The 17,742-nt window shown below is 48.8% G+C and overlaps 1 protein-coding gene across 5 annotated transcripts in view; it reads left to right on the forward strand.

Annotated features, from left to right (window-relative positions):
• ELN (elastin) overlaps window positions 1-17,742 on the forward strand; it is a 72,262-nt gene that overhangs the window by 30,892 nt on the left and 23,628 nt on the right. For 3 of the 5 annotated variants that reach the window (XM_069089491.1, XM_069089492.1, XM_069089494.1), the window contains 16 exons: window positions 1,286-1,375; window positions 1,644-1,721; window positions 1,838-1,900; window positions 3,080-3,127; window positions 4,771-4,842; window positions 5,920-5,949; window positions 6,661-6,732; window positions 8,744-8,785; window positions 9,354-9,422; window positions 9,838-9,882; window positions 11,721-11,801; window positions 13,112-13,165; window positions 14,051-14,227; window positions 14,842-14,895; window positions 15,023-15,160; window positions 15,362-15,406. In XM_069089491.1, the coding sequence (XP_068945592.1) occupies window positions 1,286-1,375; window positions 1,644-1,721; window positions 1,838-1,900; window positions 3,080-3,127; window positions 4,771-4,842; window positions 5,920-5,949; window positions 6,661-6,732; window positions 8,744-8,785; window positions 9,354-9,422; window positions 9,838-9,882; window positions 11,721-11,801; window positions 13,112-13,165; window positions 14,051-14,227; window positions 14,842-14,895; window positions 15,023-15,160; window positions 15,362-15,406 (1,158 nt within the window). The remainder of the gene's footprint in view (window positions 1-1,285; window positions 1,376-1,643; window positions 1,722-1,837; window positions 1,901-3,079; window positions 3,128-4,770; window positions 4,843-5,919; window positions 5,950-6,660; window positions 6,733-8,743; window positions 8,786-9,353; window positions 9,423-9,837; window positions 9,883-11,720; window positions 11,802-13,111; window positions 13,166-14,050; window positions 14,228-14,841; window positions 14,896-15,022; window positions 15,161-15,361; window positions 15,407-17,742) is intronic. The other 2 variants (XM_069089496.1, XM_069089493.1) reach the window with 2 other exon arrangements.

Raw genomic sequence — 17,742 nt, forward strand, 5'->3', positions numbered from 1 at the left:
GAGAGGGAGAGAGAGAGAGACAGAGAGAGAGACAGAGAGAGAGAGGAAAGAGCTCTTCATTTTTTTCCAGAAATAAGGAAAATTGAGACCAAGACACAAAGTAACTACCTAAGGTCAAAGCCGTCACATAGTGACGGACATTGGATTCCTAGGCTAGAGGTCTTTCTCTGATCTCTCTTTCTTTTTTCGTTTAACCAATCCTGTGATTACTTTGGTGTGGAGAATTCCCAGGTGAGGAAATTCCCTCTACCAATGCAAACCTGCCCCTGTTCTGTAGCTTATGAGCTCTTAGAAAGTTGTCCAGGGCACTGGAAGTTAGGGGACTTACCCAGGGTCACACAGAGACAGTATTTGTCAGAGGCAGACCTGGTGCCCAGATCTTCCCAAGTCAAGTCTAGCATTATATCTACTATTATAGCATTATGTCTACCATCATGCCTTTCAATTTTGTTCAGGTCAATTGATTATAACGAACAATCCCAGAATCCTATGGGAGATATACAAGACATGATCCCTAACCTCCATGTGGAAAGGACCAAGATTCCATTTTAGAACTGGGTGGCCTTGGACAAATCACCTTTCCTCTCTGGGCCTCAGTTTCCCCCACTGTCCCATGAAGGAGGTAGACTTGATCAGAGGTTCTTAGGCTTTTTTGTGTCACGGACCCTTTGGGTAGTCTCATAAAAAACCTACAGACCCCTTCAATGGTGCCCTACATTCATGGTTGAAGGCAATGCTCAATTTCAGTTAAAGGCTAATGAAAATTACGATGCCAGTTTTTTCTCATATGAGTTCACGGTCTCCTCAAAAGCTGCCATGGACCCCAGGTTAACAGCCCCTGCTTTAGAGCTCAGGAACACCTAGACTAGCCTACGGCTCCCTTTAGCTCTAACAGCCTGAATAGAGAATTCTATAAGACAGCATATGACTACTCAGGTACCCAATACTGAAGAGTCATTGTCATTGTGGTAAGAGTCCAGAGAGGGCTGGTAGGAGGCAGGGGGGAGGCTGCCTGCAGGAGATGAGATTCAGATGGGCCGTAAAAGCTGGGCAGGATTTGAACTAGGGGAGAGGAGTGGGGGGAGGTGTTAATGTCCAGGAACAGGACAGAGTGCAGAGGGGAGTGGGGTTTTCTGGACATGGTGAATGTCTTGCACACAGGGACGTTATTTCCGAGCATCTCCCATGGGGTCAGGGGCCTACAGGAAGGATACAGGGGCAGGAACATGGCTGAGATGCCTGTCTTTGCCTTGAGTGAGAATGACTCACTGCTTCTCTACCACAGGGCTGGGCGGCTTCCCAGGGGGGGCCTTCCCAGGGGGACTGTTGACGGGTCCTGCTGCAGGAGCAGCTTATAAGGCAGCTGCCAAGGCTGGTGAGTATCCCCCGGTGGGATTCCCTTCAAAGGAAGGCAGCAGCATCCCCCGTGTCCACAGGCCACCTCTGCCATCAGGAAGCTTTTTCTTGTTCATCCTACCCTCCTTCCACGCACAAACACACCAGCAGGGGAGGACTTAGTGTGCCCATTTTACAAATGGAAAAACTGAGGCTCAGAGGGATAACATAACACGGCCATGATGACAAGGCCAATAAGAGGCAGAGGTGGGACTGGACTGCAAGGCCTTCCTTCTCTGGTTCTCCAGGTCTAGGTGTTGGCGGTGTTGGTGGCGGCGTGGGGGCTGGCGTTGGAGTTGGCGGTGTTGGTGGAGGAGTGTCCACAGGTAAAATCCTTCTGTCCTATCTGGCTCTCCACCGAGGGACATAGCTCCCCAAGAGGAGCTGGGATCTTCCTGGAGCTGCGTCTCATGGGCTGCACCCTTTCCTACTCTACCACCAGGTGCCGTTGTGCCTCAGACTGGAGCGGGAGTGGGAGCCGGAGCAAAGCCAGGGAAAGTTCCAGGTCAGTACTGATGTGTCCAGAGAGACATGGACACTGAGGTCATCTCAAAGGGACCAGAATGGGCAGTAGGGCTGGGGACACCATGCAATGAGGTCAGACAAAAATGGTGAGGTCCTTCTGTCCAGAGTGGTGTGGTGTGGGGTATAGCAGAAAATATTCTGTATTTGGAGTCAAAGGGCCTGGGTTCATATCAAATCTGCCATTTAGAGTGTGTGACCTTAGGAAAGTTGCTAGATTTCTCTGTGCCCCAGTGTCTTCCTCTATAAAATAAAAAGGTTGGAGTAAATGGCCTGTAAGGCCTCTCCTCGCTCCAAAGTTATGATTCTGTGCTGTCTAGAAGTCAAATGGGACCATGATTCCTTTCACTAAACCTTCACAGCACGGCTACAAAAATCTATAAAAATCTTGTTTAATCCAACTCTGCCATTTTACAGAGGAAGAAACTGAGGCCCAGGGAAAGAGGAGAGTTTGTCCAAGATTCACAAGGAGTTAGCGGGGGGCCTGGGAGGAAGCCCCAAGCCCCCAGACATTTTATTCTGACTCAATCAAGTAACAAGCACCTACTGTGTGCCAAGCACTATGCTCCACCACCCTGTCTTCCCTGCCTCCCCCAAACCCAAGGGAGGTGGTTTTAGGACAAAAAGTCCTACTTTGCATATCAGGGAGCCAACATCTGGAGCTCGTCACTGGGGGAGGTAGGACAGACTGGAAATAGAAACATGTTTCAGAAATCTTTGGATAAGTTCATCGACAATGGATCCCTAACAGGTCATTTGGGGAAAGCAGGGGGTGGATCTTGGGGAGAAGGGTGGGGCTGAGGGGCCGGGAATCTATCTGTGACCTGTGAGAAGAATGTCAGAGGGGACAGCTGCACGCTTCTTGAGATCATTGACAGAGACCGAGATGGAAACACAGAGAGAGAGAAACAGAGAGACAGAGACAGAGAGAGAAAGAGAGGCAGAAAGTTAGAGAATTGAAAGGACCAAGAAACGACCCTAATTGAGAGGATGTGGTGGCCAAAATATATCTGGGGAGAAGGGAAGATTCTGTGATTTTAATGGGACCTAAAACTACTCCCTGTGACTCTTACTCCTCTCTTTGGGCTCATAATATTTACTTGTTCATACAGCTCAATTGTTCACGCCACTTTCTTGTTCACCCTCATTTACTTCTTCACAGGTGTGGGGCTTCCCGGAGTGTATCCTGGTGGAGTTCTTCCAGGAACAGGTAAGAACAAGGCTGGGGAGCAGGAGGGATTTGGGGAGGGCAGAGTCTTGACTAAAATCAGGGATGAAAATGGTACCAACTGCCATCTCCTAGACAAGATCCCAGGGCCATCACCACCGCCAGCCCTACCCCATATCTAGGTGTTCAGGAAATTTTCCCTCTGTGTTTTGAGGATGAAGCTAATGAAAAAAAAGTTCATGGTTTCTTTGCCCATGTCAATTCCACTTTTCATAAAATCAGAAAATATCGATGATAGATCAATAAATGATAGCTAGGTGAGAGAGAGAGAGAATGACTGGGTGGGTGGAGAGAGAGAGAGAGAGAGAGAGAGAGAGAGAGAGAGAGAGATGGATGGATGGATGGATGGATGGATGGATGGATGGATGGATGGATGGATGCAAAGACAGAGTATTTATCAAGAATTTACACTGTACAGAACACTGTGCTAAGTATTAGGAATACAAATGCAAGCAAGGTCATTGCCTGTCTTCAAGGCACTTGCATTCCAACATAAAGAGGTATTGGAAATGCTGTAGGGGGGCACAGGAGAGTGGAGATCTACATTACAGTATCAGGTAAGACAGGTCTAAAGCTCACTGCCTGTCATGGCCTGGCATCCCAGCATCAGAGTCCAGGGATTCAGGAGCCTGGAGTGGAAAGTGGATGGGGATGATGGCTGGCGAGGAGTCAGCATGGTGTAGAGATGGCAGTCTCTCTCAGTCTGGTCACAGACTGATCTTTGAATTGGGCCAGCTGTCTCACAAATGAAGTTATTTATAAGGAGACTGGGGAGAAGGAATTTAGATGGCTCCCTGCCAATTGTCCCCACTTAAGGAGACTCAGTTGAGAACTCATGTCCCTCTCCTACTGTGTCAGAAGTGCATATTTCAGTTCTGAAGGATAACACATTTTCTGATTCTACATGTGCTGGGAATGTAAAGAGGCTGCATCCTTTTTTCACCCGCCCCCATCTAAAATCCCCTAAAAACCCTGTTTCCAGACTGGTAGTTCCCAGAGAGAGGGCTTCTCTGCCTTCGCCCTTCCTGGTACCCTCTTCTACACAGGGCACCCATGTAAATGCTAAGGGGGATACACCAAGCTGCGAACCATGATCCCCGCCCCCAAGGAGCTCGGCAATAATGACAGCCGACACAGGGCACTTCTTTGCAAAACCTTTTCCAAATATTATCTTTTCTGATCCTCCTAACAATCCTGGGAGGAAAGGGTTATCATTATCCCCATTTTACAGATGAGGAAACCGAGGCAAATAGAAGTTAAAGTGACTTGTCTAGGGTCACATAGCTAGTAAGTGTCCGAGGTTATTTTAGATTTGATCGCAGGTGTTCCTGCCTCCAGGCCTAGAGCTTTCTCCACTGAGCCTAATCTGAAGCCTTGACACTGACAATAATGACCCTCAGACCCCAGAGAAGGGAGAAATCCTTGTTGGCTCCTGCAATCTCGGAAAGCTTCCCTTCCCAAGGGTGAGGCATGGAGTGTGCCATGCAGAATGGGCAGGACTGAGCCAGGTCAAGGAGAGGCTGGAAGGCACTTCTCTTCTGGCTTAGGGAGTGAGGGCTGGCTCACTCACACACATGGGTATCTGCCTTTTTGCCTTCAGTGAATGTGCCTTCTTTGGATTTCAGGAGCTCGATTCCCTGGAGTAGGGGTCTTGCCAGGTGTGCCGACTGGAACCGGAGTCAAGCCCAAAGCCCCAGGTATGGTGCTAACTACCAGAAAATACCTAGGATCCCACTCATGGCCAAACCATGGCCCCCAACACCTCCATCCTGTAGCTCTGACAAATGCTGGAGAATGTTTGGTGTATCTTCATCAAGCAAGGCACCAAAGAGAGATTCCCCCTCTGTACCTATAGTAGCATTCTAAAAGTGATGAAATCATAATTAGAGAATCATGGAATCTCAATCAAAGTAATAAATCTCTCTAATGGTGGCATTGTAGGCATTAGACAGAACCTGGGGGAGAGGTATAAGGAGCCTTGGTGGGAGGGTGGGGAGAGGGGGGTGGTGTGGTGGAATTGCCTACCAGCTGAGTCCTCCCCTACCCCAGAGGCATTTTAAATCCTTTCCCACTAAGGACTCAGGAGAAATGCTCACCCCCATTTCAGCCCTTAAAAGAATGATCTCTTTCCATAGCTTCTCAAAGGGCTTCACAGACATTGTTTTCTTGATCCACCCAATAGCTCTTGGAGAGCAAATTGTGCTTCCAATTTTACATATGAGGAAACTGGGACCAGTTACACACATAATTGCACATGATCATGGTGGCAGAGGCAGGTGTCCTGAAAGTCTAGCATCCCTCCCTCCACCTCGATGCTCCATGTTTTGTCTATGATTGCGATTCTCCTGGCCACGTTCCTCAGCCATTTTAGGGCCAAGCCCTTAGAAGAGAAATTTCATGGTGTCCCACGTGGTGTGTTGGTCAACATTCACAGAATGTGTTTGTATGACCCCAAAATCCCAAATGAAAACTAAAGGAGATCACTGCATATTTTAAATAATCTGAGATGGAGCCACCTGCCCAAGATCTCATAGGTGGAAAATGATAAAGGCAGGATGTGAACCCAGGTACTCAGACACCAGAGTCAGCCTGCTTTCCACTGCTCAGGATTGAAGCTGTGTATATACTGCACCAAACATGGACAGCTCAAACAAGAAATACTCTTTCTTAATGGGTGTTGGACTAGATGGCCTCTTCACCCTTCCCGCTCTGACATCCCAGGACACTAGGATGCCCTCACAGGCAGGTAGTCACACGTTTCTCTTTTCCTGCAGGAGGAGGTGGAGCTTTTGCAGGAATTCCAGGTAAGAGAGCTTCTCCTTTCCCTGGCTTCACCTGGGACTTCCCATGCCAAGGATTCAGGCTCCTGCTATAGGCAAGACAGGGTGTGGGCCTCCTACCTTCTCATGGCTAAGAGGAAAAGTCTCTTCAGATCCTCGGCCCTAGACAGCAATGCAAAATTTTCTGTAAAACTCTTGGACAGGAACAGGACATGAGAACCCCTGAACCTATTAGTCAACAATCATTGACCAAGGGCCTGCCCCATGCTGGGCACTTTGAGGGAGCAAGACAGGCACCCCTGCCCCAGAAGAATTCTTGGTCTCATTAAGGAGCCAGGATTCTCACCCATGAAAATAAAAAAAGCAATCATAGGCAGTCAGTGCCAAGGACCAAAGAGACAACACAAAAAGTGATGCTGGATGTCCAGAGAGAGAGAGGTCACTGGGGGCTGGGGTAGTAAAGGAGGGCTTCCTGGAGGGGTGGACTTAAGCTGGGCCTCTGAGAAGAGATCTGATTTGGAGAAGGCCTGAGGAGGGAAAGGGCATGCCAGGAAGCAGGGCACAGCAAAGGCAAAAATTCAGAGGCAGGAATAAGTCAGTGTCTAGAGGAGTCATTAAGGTAACCAGCCTGAGTGTAGTTGTCGAAATAACAAAGGATAGGCTAAGTTGGGGCCTAATAGGGGATAGAGGTGGGGAAAGAGTGAGGATTTCGTCCTTCTTTCTTCTTGTTTATAGGAGTTGGACCTTTTGGAGGCCAGCAGCCTGGAGTGCCCCTAGGCTACCCTATCAAAGCACCCAAGCTCCCAGGTGAGCCAGTAACTCACTAACTAGCTCAGAGCTGGGGTGACGATGAGGAGGATGTTGCCATTCAAAGGTTTAAAACACTTTGAGGTTTACAATACACTTTACTCACAGTGTCTCCATGAAACCTTAAAACAACAGTGAGGCAGGTTCTCAAGGGCTTGTCTGCATACCCATTTTACAGATGAGCCCCAGAGATAAAGGGAATTGCCCACAGTGCACAGTTGGTCAGTGGAAGGTTTGCACCCAGGTGTTCCTGAGTTCAAATCTGCCAGAGACAAGATTTGAAAACTGTGCCCTGACTCTCTCCCGATCTGACAGCATCATTTTCATGAGCCTCACACTGTTCTCTGAGATGTCTGGAGCAGCCCACTCCATCAGAAGACAACGTGGGAGATGGGACCTCATAGCCAGGGCTGAATCTCTATGGAATTTGTTCCTCAGAGAGGAGATGCAGGCTTAGTCCCAGGATGAGAGGATCGTTGGGGAAGGGACAGGCTATGCCTAACCTGTATGAAGGACTACATCTCCTTCCCACACTGCCCCAAGTGACCATGTCCCGGGCAGAATCCAGACCTGGAGAAGGAGCTGCTAACGTTCAGTTCAATTCAATGGGCTTTGATTAAAGGTCTACAATGTGACAGATCCATTTTGAACATTGGGACTAAAAGACAAAAAACAAAACAAACAAAAACACAGTCCCTGCCCTCAGAGAGCTTATAATCTACTAGGTAGAAATAAACGCACGATAAATGATGGAGGACAAAGCACAGATCCAGAAAAAATGCTCTAGAAAGATTTGAGAAGGAAAACAGAGCTAACAGTCGAGTGGATCAGGGAAGGCTTCCCAGAAGCGAGGGCACCAGAATAGAGCCTTGGAGAAAGATGAGGGTGCTGAAAGATTGTGTTGAAGAAGCAAAAGCAGGCATGGGAGACAGCTTGTGCAGAGGTGGGGAAGGAGGGATTCTGAGTTCAGGGGTCACAGGCGCATCAATTTAGAGCTGGACAGGACCTCAGAGGCCATCTAGTCCAACCCCCTCTTTTACAGATGGGGAAACTGAGTGATTCTGAAGTATCTCAGCTATGTGACAGTAAGAATCACAGTTACCCTGGTCTTAGAGAATGATCTCGGGCACCGAAAAGTTAGGTGACTTGTTTGGGGTCACCCAGTCAGTTGGAGTAAGAGGCAGGATTCGAACCCAGGCCCTGTGACTCCAAAATCAGTTGTCCTTCCCCTGGCAAAACTGTGAAGTCTGTAAGTATTATCTCTGGTTCTCCCAGCCTTCAAAGCCCTGAGTCCATCTTTGGAGAGCTGATTGCTGGAGTTCAGGGCTGTGGTGCTCTCTCTTTCCCCTCTCGGTACTGAAACCTGAGCCAGGGAAGGGCTCCCACCTCCCTGGGCTCCCTGTGCCAGAGCTGTCTGCACCCAGAGCCTGAGCCCTCAGAGGGGAATCAAGGGCTCTAACCTCTGCCCAGGGATCTCACAGCACCATTGGATTCACAGCTAGAAAGAAGCTGAGAGCTCACTTTACTCAGTATATCCCTGGGTCTAGACTCTAAGGACCTGAGTTTGAATCCCAGCTCTTCTACTAACTAGTTACTAACTAGTTAACAAGTGTACTAACTAACAAGGTTACTTGCTATGACCTTGAATCAGTAACTTTACCCGTTTTGGGCTGATTTTCTTCAGCTATAAAATAAGGGAGTTGGAACAGATCACCCTTAGGGTCCCTTCCTGTTCTACTTCTGGGATCCTATGAGCCTCATTTTAAACACGAGAGGTGAAGAAATGACTGGCCCAAGGTCACATGGGATATAAGAAGCCAGGCAGCTCTATGGTACTAAGGACAGTGTTCTTTCCACGCAGGAGATACACATCCCTCAAAAATGGGAGGGAAGCTAGGGCAGAGGCTCCTTCCGGTCATCACTAGGAGTCTTCTCTGTGGGTGGCCCACCTCCTGTGCCCCTGGGGTAGAGCATGGAGGAATATCCTGATCAGATCTTGTCTTCCCCTCAGGTGGCTATGGACTGCCCTATAGCACTGGGAAGCTGCCTTACGGTGAGTGAGTCGGGGCTTCCCTTTGTTTCCTGGTCCTAAAGGTCCACCAACACCCAGGGCTCCTCTGGTGTGGCCAGAGGCTAGATGTGCATGGGAGGAGGGGGCGTCATGCTTAGTGCAATCTACAACTTAGAAGGTCTTGGGGAGCTGCCTAGAGCTCGAGGAATCAGGTGACCTAACTAGGGTCACACAGCATGTGTCAGGGGCCAGACTCCAACCCAGGTCTTCTGGACCCTCAAGCCCAGCTCTCTATCCACTAGAACATGTAGCTGCTGGTGGGGGGGAGGGGGGTGATAGCAAAGTCATTATTCACAGAAACCTTTCATTCATTCACTGGATTGACCAAGAATTGATTTAAGTACCTATTATGGTATTTGTCAAGTTGATAATAAGGAAAAGACAATTTAAAAAAAAAAAAACCTAAATAAGCCTTTTTTGTGCCAGGGACAATGCTAGAAGCTCAAAGACAAAAACCAAGGAATTGGTATTAATTTATTGGGGGTGAGGAATAGCAGGTCCGCGCACAGGTAAATCACAGGCTGACGCTCTCTTCCTCCTGCCCTCCAAGGTTACGGCCCAGGAGGCATTGGCGGAGCTGGGGCCGGTGCGGGAAAAGCAGGATACCCCACTGGAACAGGTATGGCCTCACTACAGCATGTGGGAGAGGATGTGGGAGGTATCACCTCAGCCCTTCACACGGATCCTAACCAGATTCAGCAACAGCCCTTCCAGACTCGGCCACTGGGACTCCTCTAGCCAGTGGGGCTGAGCTCACAGGCATCATCTCCAGGCGCCAGCTCCCAGCCAGGGTCCCCCCTCTCACCTCTCCACACTGACTCACAAATGCCTTTGGTCACACAGAGCAGGGGAGAGAATGAGGGTTGGTCCATGCAGCCCTTATTCACTGCCACAGAAGCGTCTCGTCTGGGGCCAGTCTGACTGTGAAGGTTCAGGGCCCTGCCCCATTCTCTCTGCTCTGTGGGAGGGGTCTCTGGGGGGGGCAGGGGGCCGGCCCCCACCCCACAATGGCTGAATCTCCTTTCCAAATCTAGGGGTTGGCTCTGCTGCAGCTGCTGCTGCAAAAGCAGCTAAGTATGGTGAGTAAACTTTCCATGCCCTGCTCTGTCCAGAGCCCCTTCCCTCCTTTGTTCCCTTAAGGAGAGGATCCCCCTACTCTGGCCAGACTGGACGCACCTGCCTCATGCAACCTCACTAAGTGCTAAGTTAGAGGACTGGAGGCTGCAGGGACCTTGGGCCCCTCTTCTCCAACCTCCTGATTTTACAGAGGTGGAAACAGAGTCCAAGAGAGTTTCACTGACTTCCCAAGGTCACCCAACTAGTTATTGGAGATCTAGGATTATATCTGGGCCCCCGAACTCCTGATCTGGTTTTCTTCCCCCTATAACCCAGCACATCCTTCCTCTAAGTAATCTTTTGGGCAGGAGTTGGAACTGGATTTGGTACTCTTGTCATGTCATAGTGGCAGCTAGATGGCACCATAGCACTAGTCCACTAGGCAAGGTGAGTTACCCTGTTTGCCTCAGTTTCCTCATCTGTAAAATGGGCTAGAGAAGGAAATGGCAAAACACTCCAGTATCTTCGCCAAGAAAACCCCAAATGGGGTCACAGAGAGTCAGACACAAGTGAGAAATGAGTAAACAACAAATGTCAGGCGGGAGGGACCTCAGAGGCCATCGAGCACAGCCCCTAGAACCTTTCCTGCCTCTGCCTCTGCGTTTCAGCTTCTTGCTGGCAGTGCTTTCCCCCCTCCTCCAAAGTCCTTTGTTCCTCCTCCTGTTTCCGTGTACTGTGGTTCTCCCCCTCCCCCAGTAGAATGTGAGCTTTGTGAGGGCAGGGAAGGTTTCAGGGTTTTTTGTCTTTGTATTCCCATGGTCTAATGGGTGCCTTATACAGCATGCTCGTTGAATTAAGTTGAAGAATTCCTTCTCTAACATACCTGACAAATGGCCTTTCGTTACTGAGTATAGAGGGAAGGTCTTTTATAGGAGAGCTTATCCTATCACAAAGTTCTTTATAATACAAGCTAAAGTTTGTTTCTTCCTTCCCAGATGAAAGGAGGGAGTGTCAAAGATGAATTTAAATTATCGAGTACTTATTAAGCACCTTCTGTGTACAGGCAATGTGCTGAGTGCTGAGGAGTATGGGGGAGGGAGCAAAAATAAAATGTCCTTCCCTGAGCACAAAGAACTTACCTTCTGCTGAGTCTGTCCCCTCCTTGCCCCCTCCTATTTGAGGACCTGACCCCCTCCATACTCACTAGAGTTCTCCCAGTCTCCCAAACCCCAGGAGAAAAGGATACGGATGGTTCTTACATTTGGAGGGGAGGGAAATGTTAATATCTGAGCAGAAGACTGGCTCTATTCAACTGTCATAGACCCCAGACCACAGTCTCAAGGACCCCCAACCTCTTTCCCTGGGTTGATGGGGAGAGGGGGCTGGGGATGAATGGAATTCTCCAGGAAAAGGGGGTGGGGGTAAGGGCAGACAGCAGGGAGGGCAGCCAAATCCAAAGGACTGGTTATATTACAAAGTTGGACAACTCTTAGGAACACTGGGAAGAGAAGACTCAAACATTCCTGCTGAGGCCCCTCTGGCCAGGGGACTGGGCTGCCTGCGGTTTCTCAGTATGTGGCTGTGATTAAAGTGTGATTTGTTTTAAAACACACAAGTCCCTTAATGAGTGTGTTGAAAATGGGTGCTTTGGGAGTTTTCTTAAATGTTTTCTCTAAGGGCCAGGCAGTGGGGTTACATCTTGCTTTTGGGGGCTGCCCCTTAAATGCCTTTCCTAGAGTTGAAATGGATAAAGCGGCCAGCTCTGTGGGGACTCTCCCCAGCCCCTTGCCTGGCCCCACCCCTTCGCATCCCTTGCTCTTCCTCGGATGCTGATTTAGCAGAGGGCTGTCTGTCTCTGCAGGTGCTGGCGCAGGAGGGCCTGGGGCACTTCCCGGCTTTGGGGTTGGACCTGGAGGACTTCCTGGCATTGGAGGCATTGCTGGTAAAGTGGGCGTGGGGGGGGGCAGCAAGGGAACAGAGCTAAGAAAGGAAAGGACACAGGGCTGAACTCCAGTCAAGGTTTTGAGATTGAGGGTGGGCGGTGGCACATGTGAGTGGCTGCTTACCCCCTCAGCCTCATTTTCCTGCTCTGTAGCAAGGGAAGATTGAACTAGACGGCTTTGGGGGGGCCTTCTCAGCTCCAGATCTCTGGGTGGCAGATGCGAGACAAAAATGAAGCCATCCCCACCTTCAATAAGTTTGCCTTCAGTGAGGGGGAGCAGCGTGTACACAACATACAAAATGCATACAAGTTAATTTTGGGAAGGGGGGCACTTGCAACTGATGTGACCAAGAAAATCATTAATGAATCATTATTAATTAAGAGGCTCCTGTGGACCAGGCACCGTGTTAGGCGCCGCGGATACAAAGACAAAAATGAAACACTCCTTGCCTACAAGAATGGGGATGGTCATGTGTACATATGGAAATACATGCAAAAGATATGCAAATATAAACTAATTTCAGAGGGAGATGCCGGAAGGGGGGGCGCAGGTCAGGAAAGGTGTCAAGCAGAAGGTGACCCTTGGGATGATTCTTGGGATCCTGAAAGGCGACAAAAGAAGGTACTCCAGGCATGGAGGAGGTAGGGCAGCCAGTACAAAGGTAAAGAGAAGGGGGCTGGAGAGTGTGAGGGGCATCAAGAAGGTTAATTTGTCTGGACCACAGAAGGACTGGAGGGGAGCAAGGAAGACTTCACTGTCATCACCCCAAAATCTACCTTCATAGAGAGTATTTAAGATACATATACATTTTTAAAAAGCAATGTTAAAACTGACTTTCAATCAATTCAACAAATATGTATGAGGCACCTATCACAGTGGTTTTCAATAATTTTGCTGCAGCCCAATTATCTACAAGTTATTCCAAAAATTGTATGGAACTTACACCTGAAATCACATGCCAGCCTAAATGTTTGGCGTGCCTCGATTTCTGGAATCAAAGAAAGAATAACTGTACCACAAGAATGAATGAAAGAGTGAGTGAATAAGTAAAAAAAGCCTGAGATGCACTAATGGCTTCTGTCTATGCAGCCCTGTACCAGGTGCTGAGAGAGATGCAGACTTTGGTCAAGCACTAGTCCCTGACCTCAGGAGGCTTAGTCCTTGTTATGTTCTCTTATGCACCACCCCCTATGTGGCTGCCTACCTTCTCTACACCTAGTTCTCACCTTGGGAGTGGAAGATGAGGGTTAGTTTTCCTGTGAAGGCAGGCAGAAGCCTCTGAGACCCTTCTTTCCTTATGTCTCTCCAGGAGCTGGGACCCCAGCCGCAGCCGCAGCAGCAGCCGCCAAAGCAGCCAAATATGGTGAGTGTCTTCAGCGTGGGTCCCTCCATCTTCCCTGTCTCAGACTCTGCCTGGGTCCCTGAAGTCAGATCCCAGACTGGGAGACTCAGTTTTCCCCATAAGCCCTTCTGTGACATAACATGGTTCAGCACTTTCCCCCATCTCCATACTTCACCCCGAGATGTGTCTTTGTTTCCTGTTAATTTCATGTGAGAGGCAGGGGCAGAGAGAGAACTGGCCTTGGAGGAAGGATGACCTGGGTTCAAGCCTTGCTTCTATGTGACTCTGGGCACGTCCTTCAGCCTCTTAGCTCTCGGGGAGGAGAAGGCTCCTCTTCCAGGGAAGATTGTGTTTTGGCAATATGAAACCCATGCTATTAAACTCTTCAGGGATCCCAGATCCTTAGAGTTCCCTGTTGTGCCCATCCTGGCCCATCCTGATTATGATTCCCCATTCACTTTGTTCTCATCTGGAAGTCTGTAATAACATCCATGGGGATGGACTGAGTGTCATGCAGAGTTTTATGGTCATTGGGTCCCAGCCATAAGGAACGAACTCTGCTGGCCCCAGATTGTCAGGGAGTTTGTCCTGATAGCAAACCAATCTACCTCTTTGCACTTCCACCCAGTGATCTTAGTTATCCTCTCTGGGGCCAAGCAAAACAAGCCAAATCTCTCCCCAATGAGATAGCTCTTAAGGCACAAAGGCAGGTGGCACCTCCCCTCCCCCATCCCTGAGTCTTCTCTAAGCTAAACACCCCCAATTCCTCATGTGGCTTGAACTGAGACTGTTCCAGGAAAGGGTGCCCACTCTTTGATTCCTGCCTTACCCCTGGGCACTTGGGTGCTGAGAGATCCTCCTCAGCATCTTATGGATGGAAAAGACAATTCTCCACTCTCTCTGCAGGAGCTGCTGGAGGCTTAGTACCAGGTGTTGGTGGAATCCCAGGTATTGGAAGTGTTGCAGGTGTTCCAGGTGTTGGCGGTGTTCCAGGCGTTGGTGGCGTTCCAGGCGTTGGCGGTGTTCCAGGTGTTGGCGGTGTTCCAGGCGTTGGTGGTGTTCCAGGTGTTGGTGGCGTCCCAGGTGAGAACTATGGTTCATGTATCCAGACTCTGTGTGACTCTGTGTCTGTATAACTGAGATTGGAGTAAAGGAAGAAAGTGGGGAAGGTAATCTCCTGAATTTGAGGTGGTGAGGTATAGAGAACCTGGAATCAGGAAGACTAGGGTTTGAATCCCTCTTCTGACACCAACTAACAATGTGAACACAGGCACCTCTCTGAATAAGAAGTCGCAGGTGCCTACCTCACAAGATTGCTGAGTAGCTGAAATCAGATCATGTATTAAAAAAAAAGTTTGCACAAACCATAAAAACCTGCAGAAAGCCAGTAGTTATTCATAGGCTCACAGATGGGAGGCAGCCCTGCACAGCTGATTGATCCCTGGTCCTAGGGTCAGAAAACCTGGACTCAAATCCCATTTCTAACACTTATTGCCTGTGTGACTTTGGCCAAGTCACTTAACCTCCTTATGCTTCAGTTTCCTTATTTGTGAAATGGGCAAATTAGACTAGATGACCTCTAAGACTCCTTCCAGTTCTCCTGTGATTTGGAGGTTAACAACTACCTAATCTAAACCCACCATTGTCAAATCGTTATCTCTTCCTGAGCCCTTCTCTCTCCCTATCTCCTTCCCCAGGAGCAGTTAGCCCAGCCGCAGCGGCCAAAGCAGCAGCTAAGGCAGCCAAGTATGGTAAGTACCTTCCAGGTTAGCCCTGACCCTGCCCCTGGCCCATCCTGGGTCTGAAGGGCACAGGGGAGGCTGGAAGTCTCTCTCCCTATTGGTCACTTGCACTCACACTACTTTCTTCTTTCTGTAGGGGCCAGGGCTGGCACTGGAGTTGGAGTTCCTGGTTTTGGTGTGGGTGCTGGAGGCGTTCCTGGCTTTGGGGCTGGCACTGGAGTTGTCCCTGGTGCAGGAGTTGGTCCTGGAGGTATCCCTGGGACAGCTCTCTCCCGTGAGTTCAGGTTCAATCACCAGAAGTGGGCGGGGTTGGAGATGGAAACCTGGCTCTTCTATCCCTGGGACTCTGAGGGGGTATGGACTGGCTTCCTGGTCTCTGGGCTGTCCCAGGTACTGAAAGTCTCCAGTTGTAGCTAGAGTATCACACGTCAATTCAAAAGTCCCTAAATCTCCCTCTCTTCCATCTACCCTACAGCTGCTGCTGCCGCTGCTGCTGCTGCTGCCAAAGCAGCTAAGTATGGTGAGTGCCCTTGAACGGGCTTGAGACCCTTGCTCCAGACCAGGCCAATGACCTCTCCCCATCCCTCCTTCCAACACAAGAATCAGGCACTTTAGGACCCTAGGAGCCTGCAGGTGGACCCCAAAGAGACAGTTATGTCTGCTCCACCAGTCCAGCCACAGGGGCCATGGAATAGAGCAGAAAGAATTCCAGCTCTGGAGCTAGATGACCTGGGTTTGAATCCCAGCTCTGCCACTGACCACATGTATGATTCTGGGCAAGTCACTTCCCTTCCTTTGGGTCAAAGCTTCCTCTTCTGTAAAATGAGATGGCTGGACCAGAGATCCTCTGAAGTCAGTCAATCCATCAGCAAGTATTTTTTATTAAGTATTAAGGAAGTATTTTAATAAGTGCTTCCCATATGACAGGCACTGGTCACAGTTCCTTCTACCTCCAGATCTGTGGATCTGTGCCACCTTCCAGCTCACTGCCTGCCTAGCCTTTGACTGGTGTCAGAAGGGCTTAAGAGAAGCATTCCTATGCTGCCCATGCGGGCTCCTCACCCCAGAAGGGCTGCTCTTCCCTTCCCCACCCCTGTTCATTTCTTTCCTCCTTCCTGAGGATGTGGCTCCCCCTCCTCCCACCCTGTGCCTCAGCTATCTCCAGGGAGCCAGGGCTGAGATCAAGCCTGCACTGGCAATCAGGAAGTGTTTGACAGGCAGGAAGACTTCTGGAAAGATCTTAAAAGCCACCAGACTCAACACTAGGACATAGCTCAAACATAGAGCTGATGTCATGAGTCCCTGGAAATACCCTCATGGGAAATAAGCTGAGGTTAGTTAGAGGGAGGGCAGGACATATCCGGTGAGGACTCTGATCATAGCTGAAGCAACAGGGTGTTTGCTCATTATTATTTTCAAGTACTATATGTTTTAAAAAGACCAACTCACCTATATCCCACTTCACTGGAATAAGAGGACAGAAAGGGAAAGATCATAGAGATGTTAGGAAGGCAAAATTACCAAGATCTCAGGAACTGATTTGCTATGGTGAGTGAGAGAGAATCCAGAGTTGAAAATAACTCTAAGCTTACGAACCTAGGTGACTGGAAGAATTTCAACAGAAATAGTGAAGTTAGGAGGAGGGGAAGGCTTAATAATAAAACTTTAGTTTAAGACCAAAATTGTTGGCCATGGGATATTCAGATTTTTTTTAATAAAGAAAGTTTAATAATCAAACTTTTATTTTGGACCAAAGTTGTTGACTATGGAACATTCAGATGGAAATGTCCAGCAGTCAGAGATTCAGGAACAGACCCCAGGAGAGAGACAAGGAGAATATAGACAGATTTGCATAGGAATGATACACGAATCCATGAGATCACCAAGCTAGGCATTGTAGAGAGAGAAGAGGGCTCAGGACTGATGAGGAAACTAAGGCTAAGAAAGATTACGCAAGTTTCCAAGGGTTTTAAGAACTGGGAAGGACCTTCAAGATCACCTGATAATCCACTCCCAATTTATAGGTGAGGAAATTGAGGTCTGGGGAGGAAAAGAGGGCCCAGAGTCCCTTAAGTAGGAAGCATCAGAGCCAGGAGTTTCCTGACCTCTAGTCCAGGATCCAATCCTCTCCGCCATTATCTAACTTATCTCCCTCTCTCCAGATCCACCCACATCCTTCAAACTGACATCAGATCCCCAAGGGAACTCTTTCCTAAACATCCCAGTCAAGTGATCTCTCTCTTTCCTCTGAGTTCCTGTAACCTATGTTTTCAGTATTATATGTGTTAGAACTTACATGATGCCTTGAATTGTCCTTCAATAATGTTAGGAAGGTATATCCTGTCTCTTCAGGTAGACCACAAGCTCTCTGAGGTCAGGGACCATATCTCCTTGTCCTTTCTCTTCTATAATGTCTAGCACAGGACTGTCTACACAGAAGGCCCTTGCTTCAAGAAACGTTTATTGAGTGCCTTTGTGCCTAGCTCTGTGCTGGTCTGCTTTATAGGGAAGATATACACACTCTTCGCCTTCAGAAAGTCTAGCTCCATTTCTCAATGGCCCCACATTATGGGAGAAGAGTGCATAAGCAGATATATTTTGTCACTTTTCATGAACTAAAATAAAGTATTCTGCAACAATTGGTGGTTGGACTAACTCACAAGTTGAAGGTGTGATGAAAGAATCATTTTTTTTTCAAAATGTAGTGAGGGAGAGAGCTAGAAAAGGAGATAGAGAGGAGGAAGAGGGAGGAGGGAAGGAGAGAGAGAGACAGAGAGAGAGACAGAGATAGAGAGAGACAGAGACAGAGAGAAGAAGAAGAAGAAGAAGAAGAAGAAGAAGAAGAAGAAGAAGAAG

This window comes from Petaurus breviceps, unplaced genomic scaffold (assembly GCF_028583685.1).
Source record: "Petaurus breviceps papuanus isolate PSGF00001 unplaced genomic scaffold, PetGlider_PUasm1.0 186, whole genome shotgun sequence".
Classification (NCBI taxonomy): domain Eukaryota; kingdom Metazoa; phylum Chordata; class Mammalia; order Diprotodontia; family Petauridae; genus Petaurus; species Petaurus breviceps.